General features: G+C 38.3%; 1 protein-coding gene and 2 long non-coding RNA genes across 5 annotated transcripts in view; 1 reads left to right on the forward strand and 2 right to left on the reverse strand.

Annotated features, from left to right (window-relative positions):
* LOC144019554 (uncharacterized) overlaps positions 1-16,322 on the reverse strand; it is a 34,712-nt gene extending 18,390 nt beyond the window's left edge. For all 3 annotated transcript variants that reach the window (XM_077522706.1, XM_077522704.1, XM_077522705.1), the window contains exons 1-6: positions 16,097-16,322; positions 10,439-10,537; positions 9,126-9,328; positions 8,834-9,024; positions 3,012-3,128; positions 2,728-2,816 (exon numbers count right to left, since the gene is read on the reverse strand). In XM_077522706.1, the coding sequence (XP_077378832.1) occupies positions 2,728-2,816; positions 3,012-3,128; positions 8,834-9,024; positions 9,126-9,328; positions 10,439-10,537; positions 16,097-16,135 (738 nt within the window). In that variant the 5' untranslated portion in view covers positions 16,136-16,322. The remainder of the gene's footprint in view (positions 1-2,727; positions 2,817-3,011; positions 3,129-8,833; positions 9,025-9,125; positions 9,329-10,438; positions 10,538-16,096) is intronic.
* LOC144019381 (uncharacterized) lies at positions 4,444-5,791 on the forward strand. The gene is made up of 3 exons (XR_013283651.1): positions 4,444-4,722; positions 5,163-5,393; positions 5,667-5,791. It is a non-coding gene; the product is annotated as an uncharacterized LOC144019381 (long non-coding RNA).
* On the reverse strand, positions 6,386-7,447 carry LOC144019382 (uncharacterized). The gene is made up of 3 exons (XR_013283652.1): positions 7,035-7,447; positions 6,587-6,673; positions 6,386-6,505 (listed from the first exon to the last, which is right to left on the reverse strand). It is a non-coding gene; the product is annotated as an uncharacterized LOC144019382 (long non-coding RNA).
* Positions 16,323-16,582: the final 260 nt, after the last annotated feature.

Below are 16,582 nucleotides of genomic sequence, written 5' to 3' on the forward strand. Positions count from 1 at the left end.
TTGGTTAATTCTAAACACAACCACTTTCATAAGAGGGTGTGCACATTTGTGCAAACTCATTCTCTCAGCTGTTTATTTACTTTTTAAAAATTCAATTGGGTCACACAGGATAAAGGGCACATCAATGGTGGAAATGGTGCTTTCAATTTCACATATTGACATTTGAATAGGAGTGTGTAGAATTTTTATATCCACTAGGGCTGCAACTAACAATTATTTTGAATTTAATTAATCTGATAATCAAATAAAAAAAATAAAAAATAAAAAAAATAAAAAAATAAAAAGCAATAGCAATAATGTTCATCCCTTTATTCAATAATTCAGTCACTGGTTTGGTCCATAATAAGAAAATCAGCAAAAATGTTGATCTTTTTTTTCCCAATATAAAAGTAGAAGAATAAATAAAATGTCTTATTTTGAAAAAAAAAAAAAAAGACAAATAATACATCTGATTTCATGGAGGTCTCAAGAAATCTGAGAATATGAACTAGTGGGAGGCTGAAATTCTGACTTTTTTTTTGGACAATTTAAAATGTTACTGATTATCATGATAACTATCAATTAATTTGTTAATCTGTTACTTGTTCATTAATCATAACACATGTAATAAAAACTGTAGATGGTTTCATAGTGGGCCTCACACTCATTTACACTACCCTGAGAACCCCCATTGTGCAAAATTCCCAAGTTTGATCTTCAAACAAGGACATTTAGCCTAATGTCCATCTGTAGTTCAAATCTTTACCCACAAATTGAACTCCTCCTTAAACTTCGCACACACGTCGCCAAACACACAAACCATTACCAGCTAATTGAATGTAATTTATTTAGTTTTCCGGAAAGATCCATTAAAGGAAGAAGAAGTCGCACCTCCGCAAATGACCGGCTCGTACGGCGCGCCCTCTTCACAAACACAATTAAAACACCACGTATCAATACACACACTGCAAATGACACACACCAAAGGGGGCGGGGGCTCATCTTCTCACGTCATTAGCGCCCCACCATGACACTGGGCTGCTGGCCATTTCTTCTATATAAAGTCTCTAATGGGGGCCCCGTTCGCAAAGCTAAAATATGCACACAGAAAGTCCAGCACGCACACATACATATAAGCCGTTTGAAATGAATGGTTATTTATTCACTAAACGAGGGTGTGGGTGTTTAATGTTCCTTGGACGTTGGGTAGTGTTCCGGGGGAGGCAGAGCCCGAGCCCCCCGGCAACAGACATCATTTATTTTACACATAGCCCTAATACCGCGCACTAGGCAGCCGTACTCAGATGGGCTTTGCATGGGAGAAGGAGATCTTAATGAATGTGTGTGTATAGAGGAACACATTAGGAAAGGGAAGGCGCTTTTTTTGTTGTTTTTTTTAAATCTATCCGTAGGGAGGAGACACCTGGGTGCAACTCTCAGGCCTCATCCAAATGCAAAACATAGCAGATTGCCCAGCTTTCAAAAATCTTTTTCAAAACGATCCCATTTTTTACATTTTTTTCTATTTTCTCAGTTTGAAGATTTCCCTCTCCTGCAGAAATAGACATAATAATTAACTTAACTGGTCATCTCTTGGTGCATATGAATGTTTACTGATTTATTATTTATTGTAATAGTTTCAATAGAAATTTTGCATTCTGCAATATTTATCAATGTATTCTTTTTTTAATGTAATGAAATGTTCTATAAGTTGTTTATTTCATTACTGTAAATATTATAAGTATTTTTAATTGTAATTTAATTGTTTCTTTTTTTTTATTTCACACTTCCATTATTTATTAATAAATATTCCACCATTTATTATTTATGCAATGGTGCAAATTCTTTTAGGAATTTTATTAGTTAACAGTCAGTTAAATGCTTATTTCTTAAAATAAAAATTACTTTTAACTGAATCTTTTGCTGTTGGCAATGTCATGTAATTTGAATTAAGTGATTTTTTTTTATCAATTATTATTAATCAGTTGTTTTTTGGTTTTTATTTATGGTAATTGAATGCTTTTGATTTCAATTTCTTTTCAGCTATATACATTTATTATTTATTTATTGTGAAGTGTTGTGAAGTGTAATTTTTTCTCATTTTTTATAAACAAATATTTAATTAGAATAATACAATAATTAATTAATAAATTAATAAATAATTATATAATACAATATATTATTGTAAAAAGTGAGCAAATTTGATGGATTTTTTTAAATGACTAACTTATTTATAGTGCTGGAGTGTGTTTACTTTTGTTTTATATTACTTATAAATGTCAAAGTTGTAAATTAGTATTTTTTTAACTTGCATTTTTTTTTATATAAATTAATGTTCATCAATTTATTTTTCAGTTATTCAAATTAGTTTTTTTATTCTTATTAAAAGTAATCAATCTATAGTTTATATTTTTATTAAAATTAAGTGTGTTTTTGTTTTAAACCAAATTTACCAAATATCCATATTAAAAATTAAATTAAATTCATTTAAATTTAATATGTTTTGGCATCCCTGACAGTGGTGCAAAGGAAAACAAATGGATAGTGATTATAAAAATGATGCGCCCATGCTGGTCCGTCAGCCTTGTAAACAATTTGTAGTAGTCGCCACGGCAACAATAAATATGCTAGAAAAATGCTATTCCAGCTAGTGCCATCAGTCTTATTTCACACTGTTATACAAAGAAAAGAAAAAAAGTGGATTATTTCTTTCCACCCCATAACATTCCTTTAAATTGAGAAGCTTACCTCCTCACCTACTGTAACCGAGGTGAGCGCGATGGTCAACTCTCCGTCCGAGAACTCCTTCAACTTATTGGACAGCAGGTGCTCCAGGCCTTGGTCATGTTGGCGCAACACAAGAGCACTCAAAGTTATACTCAAGTCTTTTACACAACTTGACAGAGAGAAAGATTGAGAGCGTGCACTAAGGGATATTTTTATAAAACACTTCAATAAGTGTGATTTAACGACTTTAACAGAGTCTTTAATTTTGTAAACAAAAAAAAAGCCAAGTCAGGACAATTAATCACCTTGAAGCATCACCTTGCTGTCACCACTCCGCTCCAAACGTCTCAGCAGTTCATCCAGTTCCACACACCGGCGGCCATGTTTGAGCGCAAAGTCCTCACTTTGGAACCGCAACGCCTCTGAAAACACACATGTTATGTATATGTATTTTAGGGGTCCTGCAGCATGACCATAAAAAAAAAAAAAAAAAAAAATCACTCAGTGGCACCTCTTTGAAAATTTGAAAACAATCAACCTCTAACACCAGTTTTATCGATCGACGTGGGTGGACATGTCCATCATAACAGGGCCCAAGAAATCGGCCATCTTGGTTGGAAGCAGCCATTTTGAGGAGGAGTGGAGGCCACAACTAATGACCAGACACCCAGATGAGTGATGAACCAACCAGACTCCAGCTTCAGATGTCACCCACTAGGTCACGCCCCTTTTCGCACATGTCCAAAACACGAATAATACTACAGTACGTCCACCAATTACAGCTTATCAAACCAGTTTATTTCTTCACGTTCTCTTTAATTGTTTTATTGTGTTTTTAGACATTTTTTTTCTTCATTGAAATTTTTTTTGTTTTTAGGGACACTGGAATGGATACATGTTATTTCAAGTAATTTCAAATGAGTAAATCGACTTACAAGCTTGCTGATGGAAGTCTACTTGTAATAGAAGTATTGCCTCTTGCGTTTTGAAACTTTCTGGAGGCCTTTTCGTTCAAATGACTGTCACAGTCCAATAAAACAAGTTGACTGCATGTAGTTGCGTTATGTAATTATCATCCTTCCATGTTTTCTTTGCCTGTGTGTGTGAGTGCGCATGCGCGAGCAAGCGCGTGAGTGTTTGCGTGGACTTGCTTGTTATCTTGCTCCTCTCAAGCTCTTTGCTGACCCTAATTCACGCTTCCCTCCATCCATCGCGTTCATCGCGCCGATCATTTTCAGCTCAAGACCTAAATTTGGTTCTTCCCTCGTTTGAACTTTTTCGTCGACCAAAACAGCAGCACCCAAAGCATGTCAACAGATTCGGATGAATTAAAACACGGATGTTAAACAAGTTGATCTTACGTCCATTGAAATGAACTGAAAAGTCCATAATCAATTCTAACGCCTAATTTCTTTCTGTGTTTTTACTTCAGTAAAAGTAGTGTATTGAAAGAAAACAATAAAACATGATAAAGCTCCTCCCCAACATACAAAGCTTGTCTCTGAGTTGAGCTGTATCACTTCTACTGTACATATACTCCCTTGACACAGAATTATAGTACTACTTTCCTATTTATCCAGGTCTTTGGCAGCACTTTGTGGCAGCTTTTCAGAAAACATAAAACAAAAAAAATGATTTTTTTTAGTGAACAGTCGGTGATAGGTTCCACAGGGGGAAATGGGGAAAACACGAATAGGTGAATTTGAGAATTGTGAATAGGTCGCTTGCACATGTCGTCACTTCCGCCTCGGATTTCTCGTAGTCGCCATGCTGGGTGGCCTCCATTTACGTAGCGATTCGGTCTAACACGTATCTATCACGTTTGTTTTCTGCGTTTAAAATGGTACATTGTTGCTGCATCGTTGGCTGTTCGAACAAAGCCAAGGGGGAAAATGGGCGGTCTTTTTTCCGAATTCCGAAAATAATTAGGAACCAGGGCCTGGAGACAGAGGAGTGCGGACTCCGGAGGGAAGTCGTTACTTTGGGCTCGTGTGTGCAGCGATCACTTTGTGAGCGGTAAGCTTGTTTACCTTTATTTAATGCATGAGGATTAATAACGTTTCGACCGCCCATATATGGGCAAGTTGCTTATGTTTTGGATTCATGAGCAAGCAAGTTCGGTAGTACAAGCTGGCTAGCGGACGTTAGCCGAAAGCTAACATCGAACATTTTCACCCAAGTAGTGCCAGTGCAAAGTGTTTACTGCTGAAATTGGATTGATTAGTCTTGGGCTTTTAATGCCGATAACATGTTTTTTGGTGGCAAAATGTAAACTTGGAAAAAAAAGAGACAGAAGGGGCTGATGCAAGAAAACAGACCCCCGGGGGTGATGCAAGAAAACAGACCCCCGGTAGCCTACACATCATGCTAAAGAACTTATTCACGGCCACCCTACTGCGGTAAAATAACCAGTCTTTCCATATTTTATTTGTTTATATATTTGTTTATTTTAACAGGTCGCCCTGCGCCCGTTTTTCTGTCCAATCATCCCGACTGGGCTCCAACATTAAAGTTGGGTCCCAAGTTACAACATCTATGTCTCAGCCCAGTCGGTGCTAAGATATGAACGTGCACAGGAGAGACAAGCAAAGAAAAGACGACTCGAAGTGGCAGAGATTGTTGCAGTTATGCAGCCAGATGGCTCCAGTAACCTGTACCCTCAAGTACTGCTGACATCATTGACTCTGGTATGCCACTCAGAATTCATTACATGATATATTGTATGCATGAGTGAATGTATGTGTTTGTTTGTGTGTGTACACGCACCTTATATTTTAGAGACATTTGGAAGTGTTTATAGAAATAAGTATTTGCCTGTAGCAATGTTCATACATTAAAAAATGCAACAAAATGTGTACATTTCTTTTACACTGACAAAAAAAACTATACTACTTTACTATATTAAACCTATTACTGGTACCGTATTTTTTTGTGATTTTTTTCTTTATTTTTTTCTTTAGGGATCTCATGCCACACCGACTTGATTGCCAATGACATGATGGAAACGAAGGCGAGCATCAAAGCATTGGAGGAGGACAACATGCGACTGTTTGTTTGGCGCTAATAAAGGCAGCGTTTATACAAATTCTATTGTTGGGTTTGTTTACAAAGCTATACATAATACAAATGACAGGATTTGACTCAATGTGCAATATGGTCCCTCTTAAAGTAATGGCATAAATCTCTATTATTTCTAAAAGCACAAAAAATTAAGTGAATAATGATTAGATGTAGTAATTTCAGGGTTAAAAATTGAACTGTTAATTAATGTAGTTTATTTTAGCACAGGTGCCTACCATCCTGAGATGACGGTATGATGTAATGTTGATGGGGTACGCAATGACTTTCATTATGCTATGTACAGAGGAAAAAAGTTGCTCTCTTTTAATTTTGTTTAATGTAAGACAAGTACCAGTACTGTGTTACAGTTTTCCCAATAATCCTTGTTTCACACTTGTCACAAAACCACTGTCCTTTTGGCAGTCTAGATTGGCACACTTCAAGTGATATCATTTGATTTTACAATCTGCTGCAGCACAAAAAACTACTTTATTCCGCATCTTTGAAGTACATGAGCAAGTGGTAGGTGACAGCGGCTGAGCAGGAACACTGGAAGTCCACTGCTGATCTAGTAAATGCTCTCCCGAGCAGTTCAGGTAAGGAGGGGATTTTGGGGGAAAAAACCTCTGGCTTTTCCAACTGGCCAAAACGAGCGATCTGGGTGGACTCGCTCAATCACACTTTGTCCACACCACAAAGTCGCAGAAGTCCGTCCAGTTAAACTCATCTGTGCCTGAATCTGAAAATATTACAAACATTGTAATGAAAATATGAAACATAGAATTAAATAAGAAACTACAAAAAGTAAAGCCATACATACCTGGTAATACTATTGGTGTTGTCGTGACAAGTGATGGGAATTGTTGCCATCTGGCACCAGACAGAAATTGGGTGTTGTGACAGCCTCCTTAACCGTGAGATCATATGAAAAGCTGTCAGTATGCTCAGTAGTTACCATGAACACGTTTTATTGTACTGGAAACTGAAACTAAAAATACGTCCTCTGAGAGTGGTTAACCTTAACCATTTAGAATAAGTTGATTAAGTAACATGTAACTAGTGAAAGGGTAGCATTAAATTTAATTAAGCCACGGGGAGGCTGTGCATAGTTACTTTTTATTCTTATACGCTCTGCCATATTTGCCTGTTATAAAATTGTTAGAAAAACCACATCAGGTAAACCTAGCTGTGCATGTAAACACAATGATAACAGGAAGCCTGAGAACAAATCAACATTTTTGTGTGCAGAATTACCAACACCAACTTACGTGCAACAGCAACCGTTTCTTCTGATGCGATGTTAAAGTTTACACTCTGTATCCACCCGCTTACAAAATAATTGTAAGCCTCCAGGGATTTGTTGGCGTGTTATGGAGCATGTTGTCAACACGAGGTAGGGAAAGATGTCCAGAGATGTCACATTTGGCCAGCAAGCTTTCTCCGTCAAAAAAAAAATCACCCTTGGTCAGGACGTAATTAGGATCAATCCCGCCACACAGAGACACCTTCTGCCTGTATCGTTGTTTTTGATCTTCCGGTAAATCGTGAAAATACTGCGAAAATTACATCAGGTTGATAAGCTCTACCGTGTAACTCGCGAGTGTACCTTGTGAACCGGCGGACACCCAATATGGCGCCCGAAGGAAAAACTCCCATGATGCATTACGATGTGCAAGCGACCTATAGTGAATATGCAGCTGGGTTAAGATAGTTTAGGATGTTTCATTTAGTTAGTTTTTATTTTGTTTTGAATTCAAGTTCAGTTAGTTTTAGTTAGATTTTAGAGCAAGTTTGCTCATTTGTATTTTTTGAAGTGTTTCGTTTTAGTTTAGTTATTAGTTTTAGTATTAGTTTGATTTTTTTAATATATGGAGTGATTTGTTGAGTGAAAGATCAAAAATAAGTTTTTAAGTATTTTGTAATATAAACTATAATTCTCACATGATTCTTTGACCTGTCGCTACAGATGTGCTGTAAAGCAACACCAAAATAAATACATTTAAAATCAACACCGAAAGCTCGTGTATGATATTGACAAAGAAAAAAAAAGGGTTACATTATCGCTATAATTAAATTTAATTTTGGTTAAAGAAGATGCAGTTTGAGTTAGTTTTCATCTTTTTCTTAAGTAGTTTTTTTTTTTCAATTTTACTTGTAGTTTTAGTTAAGGGTTAATTTTCATTAACTATAGTATCGATGGATGGATGGATGGATGGATGGATGTTTTTTTTAATCTCACTTTGTGACTTTACTATCCATCCATCCATTATCTGAACCGCTTGCTCCTCACAAGGGTCGCGGGGGGGTGCTGGCGCCTATCTCAGCTTGCTATGGGCAGTAGGCGGGGTACACCCTGAACTAGTTGCCAGCCAATCGCAGGGCACACAGAGATGAACAACCAACCACACGCACAAGCACACCTAGGGACAATTCGGCGCGCCCCAATTAACCTGCCAGGCAGGCACGGGGAGAACATGCAAACTCCACCCAGGAAGGCCGGAGCCTGGACTTGAACTCGAGTCCTCAGTACTGGGAGGCCTGATTTTACTATTTCAATCAAAATCATTTCAATTCAATGCAACATGAATGAACAAATCAAACACTTGCTAAAATGGAAATCCTAAACTGGAAAAAAGACTAATTCTGTTTAAATGAAACTCCTCAATTCACTGTTTCTTTTGGACTAAGATGCAAACAGATGGCACCAAAGCAATACTGAACAAAAGCCGTGAATAGGTGAGGGATATTCAGGGTATGGATAGGTCCCCCACACCAAAAAGAAAAATGTGAATTTGTGAATGCTGAAACACAAATATGTGTGGTCCACTGCATTTTCAAATTTAAATTATTTTTTGTAATCACCGAGAATATGGATGGATGAACGTTACTGAAACCCTACCAACTTCCTGATACTTAACTTAGGAGCATCATCCCCACTTTATTGTGTCTCTGTTCCTTACTCACAAGCTCCCTCTCTCCTGGTGGCTGTTAAGCGAGCGGAGTGCCGGGATTTGAGCGCGCGTCGCCCCATTACCTCCCCCAGGGTGCACGTGCGCCTCTCTCTCACCTCCGAGGCTCTCCCTCAGCACCGCTCCGACGCGCTCGGGTGCCTCTTGAAGAAGCTCTCTGGCGACCGTCATCGCCGCGGACGCCGGGTTGCAGTCATCATCATCATCATCATCATCATCATCATCATCATCATCATCATGGTGATGGACCACTCGCAGGATGCTGGAGTCCAACGTGCGGCGCTCAGAGCTGATTTGCATAAACACATACACGCAATGGCTGCATTAGTAAATACACACGCTATCCATGTGTGTGCGTTTGTGAGAGAAAATGTGTCTATGCGCGTGTACCAATCCAGCAAGCCGTCCCTCATCAGCGTGATTGATAGTTTCCCTGCCCGATGGATTTTCACCAGGTCCAGGTCGTCCTTCCACAGTAAGAGGCTCTCGCACACTTTGATCTTGCGGAGGTAGCCCAGGGTCTCCCCAGGCAGCGAGGCGGCACCACGGCGACCGCACAGCAGCGGCACACACACGCCCAGGGAGGGATCACTCTGAAGGGAATCATACATAAGGGTAAAGAGATATGGAGGACAAACTTTATGGTTTCTAATGCATGTCATTAGTAGACTCACACACACACATACACACAAATGACTCCCACTGAAATCACTCAGACTTTTACACATATAAATGTGGCATGATTTTATTTTTTTTTGTTATTGATCAAATTACATGAAAATGACTCATATACAATACTTGCTGTGACCAGTAATCGGCTCCCTTTTTTTTTTTTTTTTTTTTTTTTTTTTAAGGGGGCTTCTCAGTAAACCGGCTGTCTCTTTGAACTTAATTGCCTCAAATTAAGTTTTTTCCCCCCTCCTTATGGCGAGCAGAGTGGGGAGGGATGAGCAGTTATGCATGGAAGTGAAAGAACTAGGCTGTAAAACGAAAGAGACACTGCAAACACAGATGTCGTTGATTAATGTACATTGTCCTTGTAAAAAAAAATAATAATAATAATAATAATAATAATAAAAAATGTAACCAACAGGGCAACATGAGTAGAAGAAGAAAAATAATTACAAAAGAAGAGGAAAAAAAGAAGAAGAGGTAAAAGAAGAGGTAAAGTAAAGGAAAAGAAGAAGAAGAAGAAGAAAAAAAAAGGAGACGAAGAAAAAGAAGAAGAAGAAGAAGAAGAAGAAGAAGAAGAAGAAGAAGAAGAAGAAGAAGAAGAAGAAAAAGAATTAAAAAAGAATAGGTAAAAAAGAAGAAGAGGTAAAAGAAGAGGTAAAGTAGAGTAGAAGAAGAAGAAGAAGAAGAAGAAGAAGAAGAAGAAGAAGAAGAAGCAAAAGAAGAAGAAGAAGAATGATTTGGAAGCACTTTTTCTCTGCTTAATCTCGACTCGGGTGCAAAAAAAAATAAAAAAAAATACAAAATGTGATTTGGTCATTAGTACCAAATACTGGATTCTATATTTTGTTTAAAAATAAAATTGATTGTGTCCAATAGAAAAAAAGTTTTTATTTACCCAAATATTTTCAAAAAAGGTCATTTTAGAGCTGTCATTTTAAATGTCATGACACTGTGACATTTTTGCTCACGGTTATCATATCATCATGCCTACCCATACCCACAAACACACACACACACTACGTGTATACCTGGCTGAGATGTAGCGCTAAGCACAGCGTGGCAGCCACAGTGTCCACATCTGCCTCCGGACCGCCTAGCACAGCATGGATACACTTGTCACCCCACACCTACAAAAGACACACACACACATCCAAAAAAGGGAGGCGGGTTTTGGTAAACAATCATGCACGGGAGGAGTAATATTCCATCCTGACATTTCTCCAATATTTGACTGACTTGACACAGTATAACGACTGTGTTAGATGAACCCAATACTCTGCATTAATAATGATGCCATTATCGATGCTCGTAAAAAAAACAAAACACAACAACAGCAGAATCAATTGGGAGAAAGAAAGACTTCCAACAGTTTGTGTGAGATATGATGACTACCATTAATTCCACTCACAAACACTCCTCGTTTTGGTTAATGACTCAACTCAACTCAAGTTTATTTATATATTGCTTTCAAACAGCTTGAGCTGTCACAAAGTGCTTTACAGAAACACAAAAAAACTGACATAACATAACATAAAACATTAACACCAATAATAGAGAAATCCACCGATAATTATCAGCAATTATCGACCAATTTGGCTTCATACAGATAAACCAGATAAGAAAGAAATTTGCCTATAATTATGGGAAATTATCGACCTATTTGATTTCATACAGATAAACCAGATAATAAAGAAATTTGCCGAAAATTATCGGCAATTATCGACCAATTTGATTTCATACAGATAAACCTGATAATAAAGAAATGTGACGATAATTAGCGGCAATTAACGACCTATTTGATGTCAAACAGATAAACCAGATAATAGAAAAATCCGCCGATAATTATCGGCAATTATCACCCAATTTGACAGCATACAGAGAAACCAGATAATAAAGAAATTTGCCGAAAATGATTTGCAATTATCGACCAATTTGATTTCATACATAAACCAGATAATAAAGAAATTTGCCAATAATTATGGGCAATTATCGACCTATTTGATTTCATACAGATAACCAGATAATAGTGAAATCCGCCAATAATTATTGGCAATTATCGACTAGTTTGATTTCAAATGTATTCAAGTTCATTTTGCAAACAGTTATCAGCTTACTTATCGGTTATCGACATCAGCACTTTCTAAACGATTACTTTATCTGTATCGGTTGAAAATAGCATTATCGTGCATCCCTACTTAATACACATTTCAACTTATTAAAAGACACTTGAAGGCAACTAATGTAAAAAGAATACTCTACATATTGTAGTCTTGCACTGGTTCTACACTAATCGACAGAGTGTAATTTGACAAATTGGTGATGAAGTGCTGCCTCCACCAGAGAAAACCACTGTTTTTTCAGCTCCAACTCCAAGTAGCCCCTTGTCGCCATAGCGACGAAAGCCGCAGGTGTTAAAACAAATCAATCAGTAGAAATCAAGCGTAAATGGCACGGCGAGGAAAGCTTGTTTCTGCTTCGATTAGATGTTAGCAAAGAGGGCTGAAAGGGAGGAAATGAGACACCGAAGCCTTCGAAAAGGGAATGCTGATCAAAGCGAGGGATGAAGTGATGAGATTGAAGGAAGCAGGGCAGGAAGTTTAAATGGGCTTTTAAAATAAAGTAGGTGAGAAAGAGTGTGGAGATGCTTAGTGACCAAAAGACTTGGAAATGGATGCAGAAATGTGATATCTGAAAATGTGGGCAGCAGGATGGAGAAGACGAAGAAGAGCCGATAGCGAGAGGGAGGATGAATCAATAGTGGTCGGCCAGAGAGAGGAAGTGATGCATTAGTGGGGGCACATTCCACTGAGCGTCTTTTCTGCTCTGTGTTTGTGTGTTCAAATGTGTCAGCATTGAATCTGGAATAACAGGAAAATCCAACATCTGACATTTACAAAATGCAGTCTGTTACTAAGCAAGTAATGTACATCAAATAATTTTCCCCACTGAATTCATTAAAATGATTTAATTTTAATCCAGTCCAGCCTCGCCAAGAAAACACCTCCACCTTTTTCTTTTTTTTATATGAAAGAAAAATAGCATTGTATTTTATAAGAACACAAAATAATCATAAACTAATAAAGAATATTAACAAATGATAAAACTGTTTTTTATCAAGTGTATTTCCCATGAATTGGGACAAGAAGTTCACAACTGTAGTAGGGCTAGACCAATTAATTGGCTGATCGATTTAATCCGATGATTTTAAAGTAGCTCTTGGTGATGATTTTATGCAGATTTTTCCTTTTTTTTTTTTTTTTTTTTTTTACAAATTAGCACATTACAACATAATTAAATTTATTTCTGTTATAAAGTTAAAGCAATAAATGACAAAGTATCAAATTTTCTACTTATAGCGCATATCTTTATTGTTCAAAGCGATATGAGACCAAATAGTTTAATTTTATTCATTCTATACTTTGTTTATTAATTGAATAATCAATCTGTTATTTGAATTGTATTCATCTTAACAACGGAATTGTGCCCAGCCTGATTAAAAACTAATAATAAAAAATAACATGTCAGTTGAGCCCTTAACTGTAGAGCTGTATGTGTGCCTTTAAGGGGAGTGGCCAAATGAGTGACATCAGGAACTTGGCCGTTTAGTCTGTGTCAACAGCAGCTACTTGCGAGTGTTTTCATTTTGTATTTGTATGTTTGTAGTTCTGTTTTTAACTGTTAGAATCAAATATTTTGTGTCCTCGTTTTTTTTCTTTCCATTTCCAATCACACCTCAAAATTGGAAGAAACTCTTGAGACATTAAGCGAGAATTCATGCTGGATTAGACATGGAACGACCCTCGTATGTTTGCAATGATGAACGTGACGAGTGGAGCCCGCACGTTCTCTGTTCCTCGCACTCTTATCGCGAGTTAAAAGACGTAATCAGATCGCACCGGGCGAAAGGGAACAATGCTGGAAGTCTACTCAGCACATTGTTTTATCTGCAGAGCTAGACGCACACACGTAGATAGAGTCAGCGTGAGTGAGAGGTAAAGACTCAGGGCAATTAGGAGTATGGATGCTCTGGATGGTGGCCATGCGCAGAGCACAGCGCCACAATGACAGACGCCTGCAATGGCAAAAAAAACAAAACATCCACGCTTATGTTGAATTACATGGAGAACAAAAACAAAACAGAAGAAACTGGGTCAAGCCTTCGTATGAATCGGCATATATTCCTACGCAATATAATGAGTCGCTGGAGAAGTGGTTAGCTCATTGCTCACAGATCTGAAGACGGTTCAAAACTGTGATTTTTGGATACTCCGGTTTTCACAAATGCACATTTTAGGTTAACCAAACACTAAATTGTCCTTAAGTGAGAATGTGAAGGGATTTTTATGACGCGTTTCAGAAAGGACGTTTTTGAGAGAAGAAAGCTTGCTAGGTGGGTTATCAAAAATGCGGTTGGTATGTCGTTAGGTTTGTCGGTCAATAGGCTCGAAATGCAGTGATACCTCGGCTCACGAACTTAATTGGTTCCCAGAGAGTGTGTGTAAGCCGAAAAGTTCTTCTTCCGAACATTTATTTCCCATAAGAAACCATTAAAATGAGAATAATCCGTTCCCAGGTCCCTATAAAACATAATTTTGTACTAAATAAGCCTTTAAACTACACCAAAATATACCTTATTTTATGTATAATAAATGTGCTATTGTATTGTAATTAAAGAAATAAATTGTACTGTATAATAAAGTCGTTTTATTTTACTTTGTGATGGTAGTTCTTAAGGATAGTAGCAATGGTAGACTTACTTCATTCGCGAGCGTTTCACCGCGTAGAGTGTTTATGGAACGGTTGTCGCTCATTCGCACTTTCGTGCTCACCGGAGCGGAGGAGGTGCGTCCCTTGGTGAACAAGGAAGTGGAGCACTTTAGAGAGTCAACAAAAAGTGAGCACCGCCAACTACTTTCACCTCTTTCCTGGGACTAAACAGCCGTGGCACGATTTTCTCCTTTTTTGAGGTACGTGATGGCACTTTCGCTTTTTTTAGTGGCGCGAACTCCATTGACTACAATGCAAACGCGCCGCCGAATCGCCGTCCCTCGCTGGTAAGCATTAGGCTTAACACTAGCCTGTGGTGGGGTCTTTTTCGGTCCCATAATAGCAAAAGTACACTCAAAATGTCTATCAAACACAAACCGCGTCCGCACTAAAAGAAAGGGGGTGACGAACTGGGACGCCGTGAGCGTGCGTCAGCTTCTCGTGGCCGCCACCGTGGTGCTGTTCGACCGCGTGGTTTGGTTCGTCCGCCGAAAAGTAGTTCGTCAGCAGAGACTAAATTCTCGCGAATTTAATGTCCGTGAGGCGAAAAGTTCGTGAGCTAAAGCGTTCGTCAGCCGAGGTATCACTGTATATGAATTTTAACGTTTTTGTAGCACTTTTCAGTCATCTGTTTGCCTTTAGTAAAGATGCAGATGGCTGTTAGCACTCTGCGCTAGCTGTCATATGCTTGTCACTTGATATCATGCACGTGCTAAAGTTTGATGTGTGTAAGCAGACAATAAAACAATGCAATTATCAACATCTTTATTTCCTATGTGAGCTGATGCAGGGGTTCTCAAACTTTTTGGGTTCTGGGAGAAATTTTTCCAAGGACCCCTCATCGTGAACACAAATTAGACATAACTACCCGGTAGCATAAAAACTCAAAAAATTATAAGAGTTGTCTATTAAATAAATAAATAAATAAATAAGTAGCAATGTTATGATGGGAAATGACAATAACTGTGTGTGTATATATATATATATATATATATATATATATATATATATATATATATATATATATATATATATATATATATATATATATATATATATATATATATATATATATATATATATATACACACACACACACATATATATAGCCCAAATTGTCATGACCAGGGTCATGCAAGGGTTATGCTTACTGTCATGACTAGGGTCATGTAAGGGTTATGTTTACTGTCATGACTAGGGTCGTGCAAGGGTTATGCTTACTGTCGTGACTAGGGTCATGCAAGGGTTATGTTTACTGTCATGACTAGGGTCATGCAAGGGTTATGTTATTATGTTATTGGGTCTTGATCGTAGGTTTAAAACGCTTCAACCCATACTTAGTATAGGCGGGTTGAGATCTTTTAAAGTAATTTTAAAATCAGTTTTCAAAAATATTTTTCTTGCACTACATGGCAGTAATTTTAGTAAGCTACCTTTTTTTTTTTTTTTTTTTTGTAAATGCTTTTAAATTGTATTTTCATGTGACCCACATTGAGTTACCAAGTGTATGAAATATGCCATATACGCAGTAAATAAAGCTGCCATGCCAAAAATGTCCCCCTCCCAATTTGTGGGTGTGCACTTTTTTCTAAATGATACGACATTTTATTACAAATTATTTTGTGGACACCCCCGAGCTGAAGCTCGCTGACCCAAGTTTGAGAACCACTGACTGTAATGAGTGCGATGCTTACATGCAAGGATAGGATGTACTGGGTGGGTGGGGGGCCCTTAACTTGTTGATGTCAGCCTGAAGGGGTACCACAAGCCTCCTCATCTCATATCATACCATGCAACGGTGCTATGTGTGGCTACAGGTGCAGCAACAGGAAAGAAGCCTGTAGCACGCACACGTACACGCACACGCACAAATATACACACGGGAGGCTTCTGAATCTGTGTGGAGGCTCGCAACTCACCCCTAGTCTGCAGTCCACCCTCCGTAGATAGTCGTCCATGTCGGCCTGCGTCGGCGCGGTACGACCGTGGAGCTCCACATAGGATACACGAGAATTCACTTAGGGACGTTTATGTGCCGGGATGTGTCGATGCGTGCGTGTATGCGTGTGTGTGTTGCGGAATGGAGCGGAATACCCCCCGCTACGCTCGCACTGCAGCATTCCCTCTGCAGCTGTGTGTGTTGGCACCGCCCCTTCTCGGCAAACTGGCTGGGTGTGGGTGACGACCGGCACTAGTTGTAGCGGCGGAGGTATACGCACGTATCGTGTATTACGACGCCACTCGCTTTTGAGGGTTTTTTTTTCTTTTTCTTTTTTTTTTTTTAACCACCCGCGTCAGTCATTTTCACAATAAAATAATAAACTGGGCGGATATGGTGTATTTTTGTTATAATTGTTTATTTGTTGGCTAGATGGGAATTAGCTAGCTAGTAGGTAGAACGAGGG

Source organism: Festucalex cinctus, chromosome 5, assembly GCF_051991245.1.
Source record: "Festucalex cinctus isolate MCC-2025b chromosome 5, RoL_Fcin_1.0, whole genome shotgun sequence".
Lineage (NCBI taxonomy): Eukaryota > Metazoa > Chordata > Actinopteri > Syngnathiformes > Syngnathidae > Festucalex > Festucalex cinctus.